The sequence below is a fragment of the Chelonoidis abingdonii genome, chromosome 10 (genome assembly GCF_003597395.2).
Source record: "Chelonoidis abingdonii isolate Lonesome George chromosome 10, CheloAbing_2.0, whole genome shotgun sequence".
Classification (NCBI taxonomy): Eukaryota; Metazoa; Chordata; order Testudines; family Testudinidae; genus Chelonoidis; species Chelonoidis abingdonii.
The window spans coordinates 40,290,678-40,310,650 of NC_133778.1; the positions used below are offsets into that span (position 1 = coordinate 40,290,678).

At 44.0% G+C, this 19,973-nt stretch overlaps 1 protein-coding gene across 1 annotated transcript in view; it reads right to left on the reverse strand.

Annotated features, from left to right (window-relative positions):
* METAP1D (methionyl aminopeptidase type 1D, mitochondrial) overlaps positions 1 to 19,776 on the reverse strand; it is a 62,604-nt gene extending 42,828 nt beyond the window's left edge. Inside the window, exon 1 of the mRNA XM_032771042.2 lies at positions 19,628 to 19,776. Within this exon, the coding sequence (XP_032626933.1) occupies positions 19,628 to 19,667 (40 nt within the window). The 5' untranslated portion in view covers positions 19,668 to 19,776. The remainder of the gene's footprint in view (positions 1 to 19,627) is intronic.
* Positions 19,777 to 19,973: the final 197 nt, after the last annotated feature.

Here is a 19,973-nt window from a genome sequence, read left to right on the forward strand (position 1 = left end):
CCCCCAGACCTTGAAACCCAAACATCTATCAGTTTTTAATGGTGATATTAGATGCAGCAGCAATATTACTGAAGTCATTTATTTAAACTGAAAAAATCAGTTCAATAAAGTCATACATTAAACACCAATGCAATTATCTGCGTAGGATTCATCATGTCCTTGCACTTACTTAAAGAGCATAAAACAAACTGAATGGAGAGTTACAAAGCATAGCCTAGAGAATGCTAATATTATTGGTCTCTCAACTTTCCAAAAATGAAATGAAACAACAAAACTTCACTAAGTAACAGTAAGTGTTACTCCAAAGATGGTTACTCTTGTATGTAGTTCATTTAAAACGCATTAAAATCTAGGAATAACTAAGTTAAACAAACAATTTTGACACTGCTTAATACACAGCCACAGACTGGAATTTTTTGTTAGTGCAAAAATCCAAAGAACCTTAACTCTGCTTGGTAGAGATAGTTCCTGCTTTCTATTCCATCCACTGCTAGTCCTGAAAGAACTTACACAAGTGCACAACTTTGCTCACAAGTAGTATTAGAGAAGTCAGTGGTACTTCTCACTTTACAAGATTGGAGCATTTGTTTTGTTGGTTTTTTTTTTTTTTTTTTTAATTACTTACATCCTGATCCTGAAAACTCATACTTACAAAAATAAGCGTTTGCGAGATGAGGCCCCTAAGCTGAGGAGTTTACGATTTAAATTGGACAGACCATACAGTGCAAATACATAAAGGTGGTCAAGGACCAGAAGGTCCAGACTCAAAAGTGGTGCGGCGTTTCTTTTGGTTTGAGTTTTGTTGTGTTGTTTTCTTCCTGGGTGGATTACAGTCGGCAGGATATCCAAAAGAACTGCATCTCAAGGAGGGATCCTAATGAACTGAATGTGGTCATATGGTGCACTAGAAAAGGAAGACAGTTCCAAGGACAGGATGCATTCATGGAAGATGACACAAAACCAAGAGTGGATGGAGGACAGAAAGGAGTCTTGGGTGGAGCAAACAGCATGAAGTGGTGGGGGTGAGATAATGCAGAAAGTGACAAGAAGACAGTAATCAGTCATGCTACACCTGCTGGACTCAGAACTGTGCAGGGGAGACTTCCCACATATGTTCCAGGGGCATTAGGATCCAGGTGGTGCTTCTCCCGCACACAACAGCCTTGGGGAAAAGGTGCAGAGAGGAGCCAGACAGACTCCAGCCAGTAGCAACAAGCAGGGACTTTTTTTCACATTTGGACATTACAGTCAAAACTGTAGAAACTTCTCCGATTTTCTTTGCCCTCTGCGGATTGGCTGCTTCCCCCAATTCTCCCTCTCCCTCATCGTCTTCTTGGCTGGCCTTTAGGCACTGCCATAATGATAAACATGGAAGGTGAGGAGACAGCCAGTGAACAGACATGATGCAAGTGACAAGAGAGGAAGAGGATTTTAGTAGCAGCCTTTCAGATGGACAGAGGGTGAGCTGGCCTTTGGGGTGGTAAAAATTACAATAGTCATGGCAAGAGGGAGACATGGCTTTTGGCAGAAAGGAAGGAGATGAAACATTTGAGAGATGTTAGAAAGGAAGAAACAAGAGTGTGCAGTGAGGGAGAGAGAAGGGAACTGAATGAAAACAGATCTAACTTCTACAGTTCTGAAAAAGAGTTCCTGTTGTTCAATTTTAAAAACCATTAGGAAGTTCAGATTTTTCCTATAGACAGCAGAAAAGGGAGGTATGGACTAATTTCCAAGTTAAAAACTCCTGGAAACAAAATATGAGAGAATGTTTGTAAATGACAACAGAAAACTAGACTTTGATTTCGTGTAGTGCCTTTCATACTTGGGGTGTTACAAATTGCTTTAAATATTGTGCAGGCAAACATCCATTATGCACTTATGAAGAGCTCACACATAATACTACTAGTTAGCATTTTTACAGCGCTTTTCATCTTCAAGTACTTTACAAACAAATCATTAATCTTCACAGCACGCTGGTGAGATAGGTAAACATCTCCATTCTGTAAGTGGAGAAACAGACAAAGAGATTAAGTGATTTGTCCATTGCCACATACTATCAGAGCGGGGATCAGAATCCAAGGATTTTCAGCTCCTAGTCCTGTGCTCAGATCACACCTTTCACAGATGTACAGCAGTGGAAAGGAGAACCTGAAAGGAGAAGGGGATGCTGGGCAGGATAACAAGATCTCCTATCATGTCTGAAAAGAAGTAGGGTGGTCCAATAGACACAGCACTGGAGAAGGACTTGGGAGAGCTGATTTTTATTTCAAGCTCTGCCCTGATCTACTGTGTGACAGTGGTCATGGTCAAGTCATCTTTCTGTGCCTATATTTTCCCTCCAATGCTTTGTCCATCTTGTTTATATAGAATATGAACTCTTCAAGCCAGGGATTATATGTTCTTATAGGGTTTAGTGCTAGGGGCCCCAATCTAAGAAAAGGTCTGTACGTACTACCATCCGACAAATAATAAAGTAACTTCTGCTTAATGTCTCAAAACGCCCGTAATTATCCGCAGTTCTGTGATGAGCATGGCTCTGCCTTTATCTAGCAGCCACAAAAACTCCCCATTATTGTTCACCTGCAATGGATTTCTTGTTAATGGCATTATGCTCTCTTTGTGGCTATCCTGTTTTTTAACCTCAGAAATATTAAGGACATCAAGACTAGTCTACTTGAAGGGATGGGGAGGTGGGTATTAAAATATTCCCCAAAATGTTTGTTAGACATTGGAGTTAAATATGTAAAAATAAAAGTTTTAAGCAATCTGACAATTCTTTCCCCTTCCAACAGCTCAAATTTCAGCCTCTTGCTTCATGTGATACCATAACTTCACAAGTGCTCCAGTCACTGTAGAGTCTTCCAGAGTAAACAAAATCCATTTTTTAAAAAAAATCTTTTTTGTAAATAAATATATCAAAGAAGGAAAAATGGGCACAAGCCCAATTTTCTCCCCATCACAGATCACCTTTAGCCTGTCAAATGTTATGGTGGTTGCTATAATGAACACTTATTCGATATTTCTCAGGCTATCAGAAAAGCTCCTACTTCTTTATTATATGTACAAATGCACAATGGGATAAACAGTTAGTATAATGAACATGTATGAGAAAAGATAAAGGAGTAAGGGGATTAAAACCTGTTTGGCAGTGCAAACTAGGAACCTCTTGATTTCATCTGGCAGAGGGCTCAAGGAGCACACAGAGTTTCACAGGGATCCTGGATCAGTTATATGCATAACAATTCACTGAAGGATGCCATGTGAGGTCTCTAACTGAGAGCCAGTAACACCCTGGTCATCATAACCATTCCAAAATGTATGCAAAGCTAGTATTTAAGGAGTTATGTACCTATGTTGCAAATTGTGTTATTAAGGTCTGTGAGCTGAAGCAGGTCACCAGGAGACATATATGTTCCTTTCAGGCAGGCAGGGTCTACATATCTATCTGTGGGCTATATGCAAACTGAGTATTGTATACTTTGCAATGGATGCCTAGCTGCATATTAATCCACCAGCTAATCAAGATTCTGAAATTAACAAGAGATGATAAAATCTACAGGAAGGAACACACAGCAGGAGGGTGTCCGGTTTATTGATAAAGCTCAAAGGACTGTTTTGATATATTTGGGGTTGCAAAGGACCACTCTGGTATCTTTTACCTAGGAAGGAAGCAGACAGTGGGCTTGCTTCATGAACAGAACATCCCAGCCAAGCCTGGCTATAATACGCTGGTAGGATCTGGGGTGAGCTTTTGTTTTTATAACATAATAATGTTCTATTACTGTGGTTAAGTTTGGGCTCTAATATGTATGTTATGATTTTATTTTATATGCAACTCTTTGTTTCAAATATTTCTGCTTGCTACCATTTCAATCTACTTTCTTTGTTAAATAGACATATTCGTTTTCACTCTAAACGAATCTAAGGCCAGGTCTACACTGCGACTTTAAATCGGTTTAATGGCCGATATACCGATTTAACGCTGTACCCGTTCACACGACGTCGTCATTAATATCGAGTTAAACGGCTCCTTAAATCGATTTTGGAACTCCTCCCAGACAAGAGGAGTAGCGCTAAATTCGAAAGTGATAACTCGGATTAGGGTTCGTGTGGACGGAAATCGACATTATTGGCCTCCTAGAGGTATCCCACAGTGCACCACTGACCGCTCTGGTCCGCAATCCGAACTCGGATGCGGAGTGCCGGTAAACAGGAAAAGCCCCGAGACCTTTAGAATGACATTTCCTGCTTTCACGTGTCCAGCTCTGATCAGCACGGGTGGCGATGCAGTTCAAATGCAAAAGTAGCTCCTGCATTGAACCTTACGGGAGATACTAGATCTGATCGCTGTATGGTGAGACAAATCTGTTTTATCAGAGCTCCGTTAAAGAACAGGAAATGCCAAAGCGTTTGAAAAATAAACTGCAGGATACACAGCGGTGCGTGACAACCGTAACGGGAAGCCAGAGACTCAAACGGATGCTCATGGAGGGAGGGAGGGGGTAATGAGGACTACAGCTACCAGTCTCCACAGCAGTCTCTGAAAACTATTTGCATTCTTGGCTGAGCGCCCAATGTCTGTAGCTTAATACACGGTGTCTTGCGTGGTTCACGGAACAGCTCGTCAGTCTCTTTCCCCCCCCCAGCACGTGAAAGAGAAGTAAAATAAATAATTCCTTGAGTACTGTAAATGTCACCCTCTGTGTACTGAATGCTGCTGGCAGAGAGTACGCGAGGTGTTGACAACGGTCAGGATACCGTTTGTGATCTCAGGGTCCATGATTGCTGTGCTATGGCGTTTGCTCAATGCACTCCGGGAAAAAGGCGCCAAAGGGTTGTCTGCTGCCTTCACAAAGGGAGGGGTGAGGCTGTACCCAGCACCACCCGGGGCAATGTTTTCTGCCCCATCAGGCACTGTGCTCTCAACCCGGAAGTGGGAACTATGGGATAGCTGAGGAACAGCTACCCCCAGTGCACCGCTCCTGAAATCGATGGTAGCTTTGGACCATGGACGCAAACAATCGATTTCATGATCCCACTGTGGACGCGCTAAACCGATCTTATTAGATCTGTTTTGTAATATCGGTTTAAGCTAATTCGAAATAATCATGCAGTGTAGACGTACCCTAAGGTTAAGCCAAGACGTGGTCTAACCAGTAAGTTGTGGTGACCGTGTACTATTCCTTTGGGAACAGTATAAGTCGGGGTCCCCAACGCGGTGCCCGCGGGCGCCATGGCACCTGCGGGGGCATCTTAATGCACCCGTGTCCTGGCTCCCAGGAGAGCACCCGCTGAAATGCCGCAGCGACATTTTGGCAGGGACGCCTCTCGCTGACGCTGCTTGTCAATGGCAAGCGACGTCATCGACAGGCGTCGCCGCCAAAATTCAGCGGCATTTCGGCGGGTGCTCCACCACCGCAGTGGTCCTTCAGCTGGCGCCCGCCAGCCAAAAAGGTTGGGGACCTTGGTATAAGTAACTCCACACTTAAAGTCGTCCCGGTTAACATTGTTTCGTTGTTACATTGCTGATCAATTAGAGAACATACTCATTTAAAGTTGTGCAGTGCTCCCTTATAACACTGTTTGGCAGCTGCCTGCTTTGTCCACTGCTTGCAGAAAGAGCAGCCTATGGAGCTAGCTGGTGGGGGTCTGGAACCAGGGTGGACCAGCAGCCCCCCATCAGGTCCCCCATCCCCTAAGGTCCCTGTGCAGCAGCCACCCAGCAGGCTATCAATAGCCGGCAGTTCAGCTGTCCCTCCCACACTGCCATGTGCTGCTCCTGCCCTGCCTTGAAGCTACTCCCGGGAGCCTCCTGCTTGCTGTGCGGGGGGGGGAGGGCATGAAGAAGGGGGGTAATGTCAGGGTGTCCCCCCTCCTCCCGCTTACCCCATCTCCATAGAGCGGGGGGGACGGGACATGACAGGGCTCAGGACGGAGGGAGCTTGCAGGAAGCATCTGCTGTCTCAACTTGCTGATCTACTTAAAAAGGCAACGTACTTAGAGCAGGGTCAGCGTACTTAAAGGGGCAATGCACATCTCTCTCTTTCTCTCACACACACAGGGTGTGCGTCTCTGTCTGCCAGGCTGTCTCCACTCCCTCTATTTGTGCTGCCTTGTAGAGTGTGAGGCTACATTAACAACAATGGGTTATTTTTGGAGGACTCAGGGGTTGAAGTGTGCCTATCAGTAGCCTGCAAGAAGAAAGAGAGAGGGGCCTGTGAGTGCTAGCGTTGCCAGTAGCTGGTGGAGTCAGGGAGCTGACCCCAGAGTGCACAGACAAGGTGTCCTCACACTAAGGACAAGTAGTAGCAAGATGTCTCACAACCAGGGATTCTAGAAATCTGTTTGCCACAGAAAAATGTAGAATTTTCATTTTTACAAAGAATCTTTAGTTTTTACATTTTGTGAAAAATTATACCATATATGCTAGAACCCCATTTATCCGAGCCTTATTCTCCGGCTCTCTGTGCTAACTGAAGCTCACCCCAAATCCTTCCAGCACATTATAGCCAGGCTTGGCTCGGATGTTCTGTTCATGAAGCAAATACATGATAGTCCGAGCCCAGTTGAGGGAAACTAAAGTTCAGCATTTCATTTTAATCATGGAAAAACACAGATTTGTATGTTTTTCTATCAGAGAATTTTGAGGGTTTTATCATGGAAAACTAGGATCCCTGCTCACACCTCTGGGCATCTCCAGGAAGTGTCACATGCAGAAAAACTAATGAATTTCTCTGAATGGATGCCTGGTTCACCTGACAGAACAGCTGATACAGGGAAAAAATTGGCCCTCTAAAACTTTAAATAAAGACATATAAAAAAATAAGAAAAAAACAGCAAGGAGACAGTCTTAAAACAACATGAAGAGGCAGCTGTTGAGTATGCAGACAGTTACACAGGATTCTCTAAAATGAAAGTGGTTTTTATTTTGTTTTAAAGTAGTATGGCCTGAAGGTATAATTATGGCTTATTTTTAAACAAAATCTTATGGCTTCTGCCTCTGCCACACCAAATCCATATTTTCCTTATATACGCATAACAAACTTGCAGCCCCAGGTGAAAATAAAGGCATGTAGAAGCCAACTAAAAATAAACCAAACAAGAAATGCAATTAAGTTTAATTACATTGAATGCTAACACTCACTCTGCAATCATAACAAAATTTTAAAATATTTTCTAATGAAAGATCCACCAAGATAATATTATGCAGCTAATAATAATATATATGTATAATGTCTAAATAGCATACTATTATAAAGAGAATATGAATCAGACTAGAGAAATAAAACATGTAAGAACAAAATTAATGTAGTTGTGTCTACCAGTTAAATTCTGTTAGTATAAACAATGCCAGTAATATTGTCAAAGATCAGCAGGATAACACTAGAGCTACAAGTAACAGTTATTATTTTATTTAATAATTTGTCACTTTTTTGGTAAGCAGTAATCAAGAGATGTCAAAGGAACTTCTTTCACTGAATAAACTGTTAACTGTTTTTATATTTATTCTATTTTAAAAGAATCCTTTTTCCTTAATTACCAAAAACCCAAAAGAGACGTACATTAGCCCATGGGTATAACATGATACCATGTAACACCAGCAATTAATAAAAGAAAAGCAAGAGCCAAAGCTTGAACACAGTTTTCTTTCAACTTCCTTGGGAATTCTGGTACTATAGGTCCTGGATTCCTTAACAGAGAGGATCATATTCATCAGTTACAACAGTCCATCTGGGCCTAGATCCAGGTAGACTGCTTGATGAAGTCTAGGCGCCACCAGGTAACAGCAGTGGTCAGGGATCCTGCCAGACATGTGTAACTAAAAGCTAAACAATGAAATTAAAACACTACTTTAGCAGAAAAGTCTCTTTCTACAGGATGCCACAACTGTAAAACAGAGACTGTACACAACACAGACAACTCCTTGTATACGTTCAGTAACTTTCTCACGTATTTAATAAAACAAGTTAGCCACTAACACTTCATTTTAATTGCAAAAGCCTACAATAGCAACAACCATCAAAAAAACAATTGAAGCCTCGAGATCTCACCATCCAGTAAAGTGGCATGAAAAAGCAAATAAGCAATGGAAGCTACTCTTCCACTCCTTCATTAAAATATTTCAAATACAATTTCTAAATGCTATTAAAATGTGTTCATTTCAATTTTTTTGTACCTCAGTAGACAAACTGACAATTATGAAAATTACCTGCAGCTATGGATTCTAGAAACAGTTTTAATATAAATGAACATCCTTTGAAGTTACAGATCATGTAAAATAACATTTGTTGCTTTTAAAAGAATATCTAATTTGTGTTGGGACAGCAAAATTGTGACTGTTAACACTCCTCAGGTTGAAAACTGTGAGCTTTTGTTTTCATTTGCTCTTGGTCAAAAAAGTCAGAAACCACAACCTCAAATCCAAATCTTTTGAATGTCAGGGGGTGAGGGAAGAAAATTTAATTCTTACATCTAAAGCCGATCTACCTCACCTCTCCCAAGATTTTGGTATTGGATTGGATACAAAACAAGAAAACTACTTTATTTCTGATTCTACTTCAGCTGCGGCCAGATTTTACACAGAATGTGTAGAAATACCACAGTCTCACCATTTAAAGGCAAAAACTCCAGACTTCAGCCTTACCAAATACAAATCAGAAAGCTGGCCCTTTTATTTGCTTGCTTGCTTGCTTGTTGCCTCTTTCAGCCTTGCAAGTGCACACAACAAACTTGGAATTTTCTTAGAATGAAAGAGTTTTCCAGTGCTACACAACATATGTGACATAGTATATTAGAACTCCTCTGGTACATATATTGTGATCTTTTTGCCTATGACTGTTATAAGTGACTTCAGGACTAAAGAATGAAATTCAGTGTGAAAGCTAAAGTGAAATGAATATACTACCAAAACACAGCAAGCTGATCTCTGTTTTAAAGGTGCACAGTCATCTTACTTTAAGCCCATTTTACTTTTGTTTATATTTTAATAAAAACAGTTGTTTGTTCATTTTAACATGGCCCTGGAATGCTGGAAACACACACATCATTGTACCAGGTTAGGAGAATCAAAAAATGAAACTGAGTGATCTAGTTTCATCATTCAGTCCAGCAAGATGGATGTAATAAAAATGGGCAAATACCTAAACCTTAGACTCAAACACTCCTAAATTTTGAGGAAGTTCAGATCCTAATCTGGACAAGTTGGGCCTCTCTCTATCAGAAAGTCAAACAACAAACAGTGAAGAGTCAATTAGATTTTTATTTTTTCAGTTTTAATAACGTAAAATCTAATCCAGGAATTAGCAATCTTTGGCCTGCGGCCCACCAGGGGGCCAGTTTGTTTACCTGCCGTGTTCGCAAGTTGGGCCAATTGTGGCTCCCATTGGCCACGGTTTGCCACCGTGAGCTTCCTGCAGCCCCCATTGGCCTGGAGTGGCGAACTGCGGCCAGTGGGAGCTGCGATCGGCCAAACTTGCGGACGCAGCAGGTAAACAAACTAGCCCAGCCTGCCAGGGTGCTTACCCTTGCGGGCTGCAGCCAAAGGTTGCCGATCCCTGATACAAGCACTGGTAAGGGGATATAATTAGAGGAAAATATAGTTTGCAGCTGCTTTATTTTACCAGCTAACCTTAGCTAACACTAGGAATAATATGTTTTCAGAAAAGCAATTGGAGCTTGCAAGTTTCCATGCCTGTTTGGTAAAGATAAATATGGATATGGGCATTCTGTAGAAATCAGCCTGTTTTCCAGTTGCATAACTATTATTAGATGTGACCATAACTAACCATTTCATATATGCTGTATCTTTAGTATTACACACTGTAACTTCACAATATATGGTAGCTTAAGTAGAATAAACTATCTTTTTTCTTGCATTTGGGAATCTAATCTATGGATACTACCACTGCAAGATACCCTCAAATTTTCTTCATCTAAATTAAGACAAACGTGGTGAGCATACTAGAGTTTACAAGAATATTCTGTAATAGTGTCACTAGAGGCAGGCCCTAAAGTCAAACCATTAATTCTCACTTGCCTCAGAGAAATTAAGCAAAAGCCTGTGGTAGGGAGGAAAAAAAGAGTGGTTGGGGAGAATGTAAAGGAAAAAAAAAAAAAGCATTGGAGATAGTGTTGTTTTTTCCTTCTTTATAGTGCATGCTGAAGGCCTGGTTTTATTATTACTTTAATTTTAATTTAATTATATCAATTCCCTACTCTTATTTCTTTTTTTTATTAGAAATTCAAATCTCTTCCAGCCTGAAAGGCTCTATGGTGACTGGATAACTAGTGAGAAGACAGTTACCTTTTCTGTAACTGGTGTTCTTCGGGATGTGTTGCTCATGTCTATTCCACAATAGGTCTGTGTGCTCGCCACGTGCACCAGTGTTGGAAGTTTTTCCCCAGCAGTAACAGCAGGGGAGCGCCCCAGCGTGCCCTGGAGTGACCCATGGCACGGTATAAGGGGCGCTGTGCGCTCCCCCCACCCCAGTTCCTTCTTACCAGACAACTCCAACAGAGGGGAGGGAGGGTGGGATGTAGAATAGACATGAGCAACACATCTCGAAGAACACCAGTTACAGAAAAGGTAACTGTCTTTTCTTCTTCAAGTGATTGCTCATATGTATTCCATAGCAGGTGATTCCAAGCTATATCTGTTGGAGGTGGGTAGTTCACAAATTCTTGGGATGGAGCACAGCCCTGCCGAACCCGGCGTCCTCCCTGGTTTGGGAGACAATCGCATAATCCAAGGTGAAAGTGTGAACTGAAGACCACACAGCAGCCCTACAAATGTCCTGGATGGGGACATGGGCCAAAAAGGCAGCCGACGAGGCCTGCATCCTAGTCGAGTGAGCCTTCACAATAGACAGCAGGGGGATTCCCACCAGGTCATAACAGGAATGGATGCACGATGTGATCGAGTTGGAGAGCCGCTGAGTGGAGATCGGCCAACCCTTCATGTGTTCGGCCAAGGAGATAAACAGCTGCGAGGACTTTCTGAACATTTTTGTCCGCTCCAGGTAGAAAGCCAGAGCCCGTTGCACATTCAGCATGTGGAGGTGGTGCTCCTCACTGGACTCATGGGGCTTGGGACAGAGGACCAGCAGGAAAATGTCCTGACCCATGTGGTAGGCAGAGACCACCTTCAGAAGGAACAAAAGATGTAGGCGGAGCTGGACCATATCCTTATGGAACACCATGTATTGGGGGGCGGAGGTCAGGGCCCTGAGTTCCGAGACCCACCTAGCCAACATGATTGCCACCAGGAAGCCCACCTTCCACAAGAGATGTGATCAGGAACACGTAGCTAGCGGCTCAAACTGGGGGCCCGTGATGTGGGCCAGTACCAGGTTCAGGTCCCACTGTGGGACTGGGGGCCTGATGTACAGGAAGAGATGATCCAATCCCTTAAGGAATCAGCCAGTTATAGGAGGGGAGAATACCGTGTGGCCCTGCACTTGCGGGTGAAAAGCTGATATGGCCACCAAGTGCACCTTGATAGACGAGGGCGCCAGGCCCTGGGCTCAAAGGTGAAAGAAGTAGTCCAGAATAAGCTGGATTGGGGCAGCCACGGGGAAAATGCCCCGCTCATCCGCCCACTGAGATAAGTGAGACCACTTTGCCAAGTAGGTACAGTGCATTGAGGGTTGCCTGCTTTCTAAGAGGGCGCGTTGAACCCCTTCTGAGCACGTCCTTTCCTCCCAGCACTAACCATTGAGCAGCCACGTCATGAAGTGGAGTGCTGCTAGGCTGGAGTGGAGGTGGCGGCCCTGGTCCTGGGAGAGCACTTCCAGGCAGGATGGCAACGACCACAAGGCGACTGCCAGGCCCATGAGGGACCTGTACCAATGCTGCCTGGGCCATGGTGGGCCAATCAGTAGGACCCGGGCCCTGTCTGTCTTTATCTTTTCCAGGACCTTGCCTATCAGTGGAAATGGGGCAGGCATAGAGAAACCTGCCCGACCAGGACAGGAGGAAGGCATCGAAGATAGTGCCCCGTCCCACACTCCCCTCCCTCCTCCAAGGAGAACCTGCAAATCGCAAACAGGTCCACCTGGGGAGTTCTTCACTCTTGGAAAGGTCTGTACACCACCTCTGGGTGAAGAGACCACTCATGCTGAGAGGAGAAGTCCCTGCTCAAGTAATCGCCCATGAGTTCCAGGCGCCCGGTAGGTGGTAGGCCTGTAGGCAAATGTTGTTATAAAATGCCAATATATTTCCCAAAATCTCCAAGGGCATGATGGACAGAGGTTACAACAGGGACACACAGCAGTGCTGCATGAAAGTTAAGGAGCTGAGGCAAGCCTACCAAAAACCAAAGGATGCAAACAGTTGCTCCACGTCAGAGCCTCATACACGTTAGTTTTATGATGAGCTGCATGCAATTCTAGGGGTGGCCCCTACCACTATCCCACCACTGTCCATGGACACCTGCAAGGGGGGAGTCTCATGCAACTGGGATAAGGATTTTATGGATGAGGAGGAGGTTGAGGATAGCACACAGCAGGCAAGCAGAGAATCTCTTCTCCCCGACAGCCAGGAACTGTTCATCACCCTGGAGCCAATACCCTCCCAAGGCAGGCTCCCGGACCATAAAGCCAGAGAAGGCACCTCTGATGAGTACATACCTTTGTAAATATAATACAAGGTTTAAAAGCAAGCATTTTAATGATTAATTTGCCACGCCAAGCCAGTAGGCTAGAATCACTGCAGAACAAACCATTGCAGCGAATGGGCCCAGCTTTGGTGGCATTCAAACAACATCCTCGCTGTTAGCCATGCGGTGAGGGGAGGCACATTCATGCTGAGCTGTTTGCATTTGGCTGACAGGGATCTTCCCTTATATTAGCCACGCGGGGTGTGTGTGTATGTGAAGTGATCATCCCAGAGAATTGGGTATGTGGGGGGAGGGGATTGGATTGTGCTGCACATTCACCATAAAACTGCAGCCCCTCCTTTTAAATGGCCAACCCAACGGGCTTTGCTTGGTATGGGAAAGGAGGGCACTGTTGTTTGAAACCGGTCCCACATGTTATGAAAGTTGAAGAAGCCAAACCCTTTGCCTTACCATGGCTGTCTGCAAGCCGAATTCTGTTGCCCAGCCGAGCATGTGTGATGTCTCACACCAAACTGGAAGGCACTCAGTACAAGAGGCAAAATGCAAATGAGACCTTGTACCAAAAGCACATGTGCTATGTAATGTGAATCGCTTGATTCCATTGAAATAGTCTTCCCTTTGTTCTCTAAAATGTATCTTTTTGAATACTACTCTCCCTTTTTTTCCTCCTGCAGCTGCAAATGTTTCTACGCTCCCCTTATCTCCATCCCAGAGGCTAGCGCAGATTAGAAGGCGAAAAAAACTGCACTTGCGGCGACATGTTCTCAGAGCTCATGCAGTCCGTCTGCATTGAAAGAACCCAGCAGAATGCATGGAGGCAAACAATGGCAGAGTTGAGGAAAGCGTTAAAAGAACGCAATGAGAGGAGGGAGGAGTATGCTGAGAGGAGAAAGGATGCAATGCTGAGGCTAATCAGGGAGCAAACTGACATGCTCAGGCATCTGGTGGAGCTGCAGGAAAGGTAGCAGGAGCACAGACTGCCGCTGCAGCCCTTATATAACCGCTCGCCCTCCTCCCCAAGTTCCATATCCTCCTCAACCAGATGTCCAAGAACGCGGGGTGAAGGGGGGTGTGAGGGGAGGAGGCTACGGCCACCCAGCCACTCCACCCCAGAGGATTGCCCAAACAACAGAAGGCTGCCGTTCAATAAGTTTTGAACTGTAATGTGGCCTTGTCCTTCCCTCCTCCACCACCCCACCCGGCGTTTCCCTCCTCACCCACTCCTCCTGGGCTATCTTGTGAGTTTTCACCCTATTTGTGTGCTGAATTAATAAAGAATGCATGATTTGGAAACAGTAATGACTTTATTGCCTCTGAAACCGATGATCAAAGGGGGGAGGTCGGTTGGCATACAAGGGAGTAGAGTCAACCAAGGAGGCGGGTTTTCATCAAGGAGAAACACACAAAACTGTCACACCATAGCCTGGTTTTCAAAGCTTCTATGATACGCAGGATACCCAGCTGTGCTCTTCTAATCGCCCTGGTGTCTGGCTGCGTGTAATCAGTGGCCAACCTCTCACCTCGCCATAAACATCTCCCTCTTACTCTCACAGATATTGTGGAACACACAACAAGCAGCAATAACAATGGGAATACTGGTTTCGCTGAGGTCTAACCGAGTCAGTAAACTGCGCTAGTGCGTTTTTAAACGTCCATATGCACATTCTACCACCATTGTGCACTTGCTCAGCCTATAATTGAACAGCTCCTTACTACTGTCCAGGGTGCCTGTGTATGGCTTTATGAGCCATGGCGTTAAGGGGTAGGCTGGGTCCCCAAGGATAACTATAGGCATTTCAACATTCGAACAGTTATTTTCTGGTCTGCGAAGTAAGTTCCTTCCTGCAGCTGTTCAAACAAACCAGAGTTCCTGCAGATGCAAGCATCATGCACCTTTCCCAGCCATCCCATGTTGATGTCGGTGAAACATCCCTTGTGATCCACCAGTGCTTACAGCACCATTGAAAAGTATCCCTTATGGTTTACATACTGGCTGCCAAGGTGGTCTGGTCCCAAGATAGGGATATCCGTTCCATCTATCGTCCCACCACAGTTAGGGAACCCCATTGCAGCAAAGCCATCCACTATGACCTGCATATTTCCCAGAGTCACTACCCTTGATAGCAGCAGCTCAGTGATTGTGTTGGCTGCTTGGAGCACAGCAGCCTCCACAGTAGATTTACTCACTCCAAATTGATTCCCAACAGACCGGTAGCTGTCTGGTGTTGCAAGGTTCCAGAGGGCTATTGCCACTCGCTCCTCAACTGTGAGGGCTGGTATTCTTGTGCTTCAGGGCAGGGGAAAGCAAGTCACAAAGTTCCATGAAAGTGCCCTTACGCATGCGAAAGTTTCACAGACACTTGGAATCGTCCAAGACCTGCAACACTATGCGGTCCCACCAGTCTGTGCTTGTTTCCCAGGCCCAGAATCAGCGTTCCACGGCATGAACCTGCCCCATTACCACCATGATGTCCAAATTGCGAAGGCCCATGCTTTGAGAGAAGTCTGTATCCATGTCCTCATCATTATCATGATCATGCTGTCGTCTCCTCCTCACCTGCTTTTGCAGGTTCTGCACATCCTGCAGGATAATGCATGAGGTGTTTACAATACTCACAGCAGCAGCGGTGAGCTAAGCAGGCTCCATGCTTGCCGTTGTACGGCATCTGCAGGAGAGCAGAGTTGCAGTGGAAGTGGTGGAGGACGACATTTCTCTGAGGAAGAACACACATACCCGGGAGCACATGGCAGACAACATGGAGAAATTCGCTATTGAGACAATAGCAGCAGAGCAGAGTTCAGGGGAAGCAGTGTATGATGACAGTTAATAGTCCTACTGCACCGTCTGCTGCCAGCAGTACCCAGGACACAACAGCGGTGGTGTTGGTTAGCTGAGCTGAGTGGGCTGCACACTGCCATGGTATGGCATCTGCATGGAAAAAAGGCGCGAAACCATTGCCTGCCATTGCTTTTACAGAGGGAGGGATGACATGTACCCAAAACCACCCGCGACAATGCTTTTGCCCCATCAGGCACTGGGAGCTTAAGCCAGAATTCCCCATGGGTGGTGGAGACTGCAGGAACTGTGGGATAGCTACCCACAGTGCACCACTCCATAAGTCGATACTAGCCATGGTAGTGAGGACGCACTGCACCAACTTAATGCGCTTAGTGTGGACATATGCAATCGACTGTATAAAACTGATTTCTAAAAATCAACTTCTACAAAATCGACCTAATTTCATAGTGTAGACATACCCCCAGTATCTTGTCTTCCGATAGTGGCCAATGCCGGGTGCCCCAGAGGGAACGAACAGAACAGGTAACCATCAAGTGATCGATTCCCTATCACCCATTCCCAGCTTCTGGCAAAAACATGTTAACTCCTTATGCTTAACAACGTGTTCCACCTTGTATTTAGCTGTGACACTCTGAAGTACCTTTCCCAGACCTGAAGATGAGCTCTGTGTAAGCTTGAAACAGCGTGTCTCGTTCACCAACAGAAGTTGGTCCAGCAAAAGGTATTACCTCAACCACCTTTTCTCTGTACTATATATACATACAGTGTCTAGCACCATGATTTTAGTAAGAGTATCTAGGTTGTGCTATGAATACAAAATAAATAATTTGGGATCCAGGATGCCTTTGTTAAAGACCACAGCACTTTCACCTTTTCTGTTAAGCTGTTAAATTGGCAAATACAAATAGATCTTCTCTTCACTGACTGTAAAACTCATTAAATATGGTTCAAACATACTTGTAGCAAAATTGAGTTTAGGACAATTGTAAGGCTAGTCTAAAACAGTTTTTTTTAAAGTGTACATCTAATGCAGTTCTGCCCCCAACCGCATTTGTACAGGCCACTAATACTATTGTAAACCAATTCTCATTGCACAGGGGTTTCAATCATATTTTAAAAATTTTAAAATGCAATTCTGCATCCAGTAAAGCAGGAGCTATTTGAATCAATTTATAGTAATGTTTACTTTTAGAATATAAAAGATCTTTTATCTTTCCACAAGCATACCTATCATAATCATTCAACTTTTACTAACATTAAAAAATACACAATTTTCTAAAGTTAAAAAAAAGTATGCTCCCCAATCAAGTTTCTTTGATAACTGATGGAGGGTGTTTACTCAGCATTCAAATTCCCAATATCCAAGATTTTCAGAGATGCTTATTTTCCCAGTTTCTAGAAACAGTTCCATCACAATGAACACTCCCTTTTTCATAATTTATTAAAAAAAAATTAGAAATCCATGAAAATATACCAGTAAGGCACAGCTGACAAAAACAATGTAATTTATATTCAGTTTAGGTGGAATAAATTCCCTTAGCTCAACAGCAATCTTTTAAAATATGCAAATTAAGTTAAACTGGGCTATCCAGTTCAGGGAAAATCAGCCCTAAATAAACTGTTTGGTGGTTTTGCTTTACAAACTTCTCAAAGTAGAACTGAAGAAGAAACTAGATAACGTAAGATGCCCTGAGAGGAGGTTTGACATCTTAAAAAAATAAAAATAATTTGGGACAATAAAATGGATAACAGACACAAGTTTGTACCCACAGGGAGAAAGAAAGTGCCAAGCAATATGGCTGCAGAGGTCCCAGCTGCAGAAGCAGAATTGGTGAAACAAGCACTCAAAGCAAGACATGCTAGACTAGAAGACCTGGAAAACCTTGCCAGGTTTTGAAGCTTCTGAAATTTAGAGAAAAGTGATAGCGTGAAGCCCTCTAAACTGTTGCACTAAAACCCAACCCATTTGAGACTCAAGCCAAATAATGATTCTTTATACACAGAGCTGTGCTACTGAATACTTCAGGGAAAAGAACGGATGTGAATGACATAGGGAGCATCCAACAGCTACCAGGAATAAAAATAAATAAGAGTTTGAATCTGAAGGACAAACAGTATGGCTTTTTATGGACCTAAGTAAAATTTCCTTACTGATACAAACATTCATCACTGGAGAAACTGACACTTCTGCCCTTCAAAGTTCATGGTTATATATAAACACTTTTATATTTTCAAACTCAAAACCTGCTCCAAAACTGTTGGATAGATTCAAAACAAAAAGTATAGCAGAAGATATGGGCTCCTTATGCGAGAGAAAGACTGAACTTTTGCTATGTATTAGCTCTAACCTTATGCTTTAGTTGGAAGCATGCAGAGTTTGGCTTAATGTCACAGTTAATGGTTTTAGTATTATCAGTTTATGCTCCATTATTGTAACAGATTATTGAACAGACTTTTCCAGAACACCACAAAAGTACTTTTTCCTTTAGGAAAGACCATTATTTCTCTCTCCTAACAGATTTAGAGACCAATTCTTACTCAAGCAAGTATTTTGATGAGATTATTAATTTACAACCTTCAAAAGCATGCTATGCCTGAAACAGCTTCCAATCTTTTATCATGTGACAATAAAATAAAGCGTTCAGAAAGAAAAACACTAGAAATCACAGCAATAAGATTATACAGTTACTCAGCAATGGTAAGTGTGTAGCATGTCTGAACAATTTTTTAAAATGTTTTTAATCAACATGCTACTTAAATAAAAATAAATTGTTTTGGCTGACTCACTTCTTGTGGGCTACATGGCAGAAGTGGTGCTTTTAGCAGGGATTTGTACAAGGGGAAAGTTTGGGGAGCGTATTCTGCACATAGGTGGCAGTGTAGAAAAAGGTATAGAGTGAGGACTAATCACAAGGGTTTGCAAGACTGGACTCTTATTAAACAGACAAGAGGTAGTTGGGATGCATGCACACACTTCTGTCAATATATTGAACCTATTGCTGATACAAACAGCAGCTAAAATTATAACTGAATGGTTAGAGCATAATAATTATCTTGTGAATTTATATTATGCATTCAGTAATACTTTGGGCCTGATATGATTTTAAGACCCCATAATTTAATCCTGCTCAGAGCTGGTTTAATAAACACAGATATTAGCACCTAATATGAAGGCTGCCATTTTATGTTAGCGCTCCCAAAGTTACTAGCTCTGGTAGAGCTGATGCAGCACTAGCAACAGAAGAACTTGTTTGAAAGTTATCTTGATGTAGACTGGGGCCTTCTATGGGAATGGGTTTGTTTGTGCCTTGTGTGTGGGTATAGTGCATCGGGGATGGACAGTTCTGTGTCCCCCTCTCCCTTGGGTATGGTGAGTTTGCTATATCGGTGAATAGTTTCTCTTGTAGGAATGGGTTATTTTGGGTCACAGTCTCTCCCTGCAGGGAAAGGAAGAAAGTTCCTCCCCTTGAAAAGATTTTGGAAGAGGAATATTTTCCTGTGTGTTTTACACTCCCTAGAAAGTATAGGTGGGATTTTACTCTGTGTATGTGTGCATCTATAAAAAGCCTTGTCTACTCTAGAAACTCACAAATAAAATTTCTATTGGTTCAGCTAATGTGATGTTAGCATAACACAAGAAAGTGTACACAAGCTTCCCATGGCAGGACCAATTTTTACCATTGTTCAGTTACATTTGCTTTTGGTATTTTGGCAGTAAACAGGTGCAACCACTTCAACCTTGCCTACACTACATCTTCTCAAGGATGTTAAACCTAGTGGGATTTTTTCCCCTACATTTCTACAGCATAGACACAGTCTCTCCATCAAGGGAAAGAGGACAAGGAAGAAGTTGTTGTGAGTTACACCACGTCTCCTTGGAAAAGGAAAATGACAGTGTTTATTACAGTCTATCCCCCAGGGATCAGTCATTTTGTTGTGTGTATTATACCTTCTTCCCATGGGGAGCCCAGCAGTAGGTGTTAGCGTCTCTCGAGCAGGGGAGTGTGGATAGAAGAGCATTTTGCTGTACAGGTTTGTTACAGTCGGTGTGTGTGGCGGGGAGGAGGAGGATTTTGCTAAGTGGTGTTTTTGGTAAGGCTACCACCTCCGGGGAAAGATACGTTAATAGGTTTTACAGTGAAACCGCCACGCCACCTACACTCCCATTCACTAGCCGCCGCTACCAGGCTCACAGCAGAGAACTTACTCACCTCCGCTCACCAGAGTGCAGACTGCCCTGGGCGCCGCCATCTTGAACAGATGGGCCAGGGTCACGTGAGCGTAGGCGGGCTGCTGCCCAGGCGGGGGTCGGGTGCCGGCTGGGGTCCGCCCTCTAGCCTGGCCGCGGGTAACCTGCAAGGGGCGCTGCGTTCCGGCCCCGTCGAGCCTGGGCGCCGACGGGCTTTGCCCCGCTCTCAGCCGGCCCTGCGGTGACTGGAGGCAGTTTTCCCGGCCGAGCTTCCTTTGAGAATGGAAACGGGAGAGCGAGGTTGGAGGAGAGCGAGCCTGCCTGGGCTCTCGCCTCGTCCGACCCGCTGCTGCCGCCCCCCCCCCAGC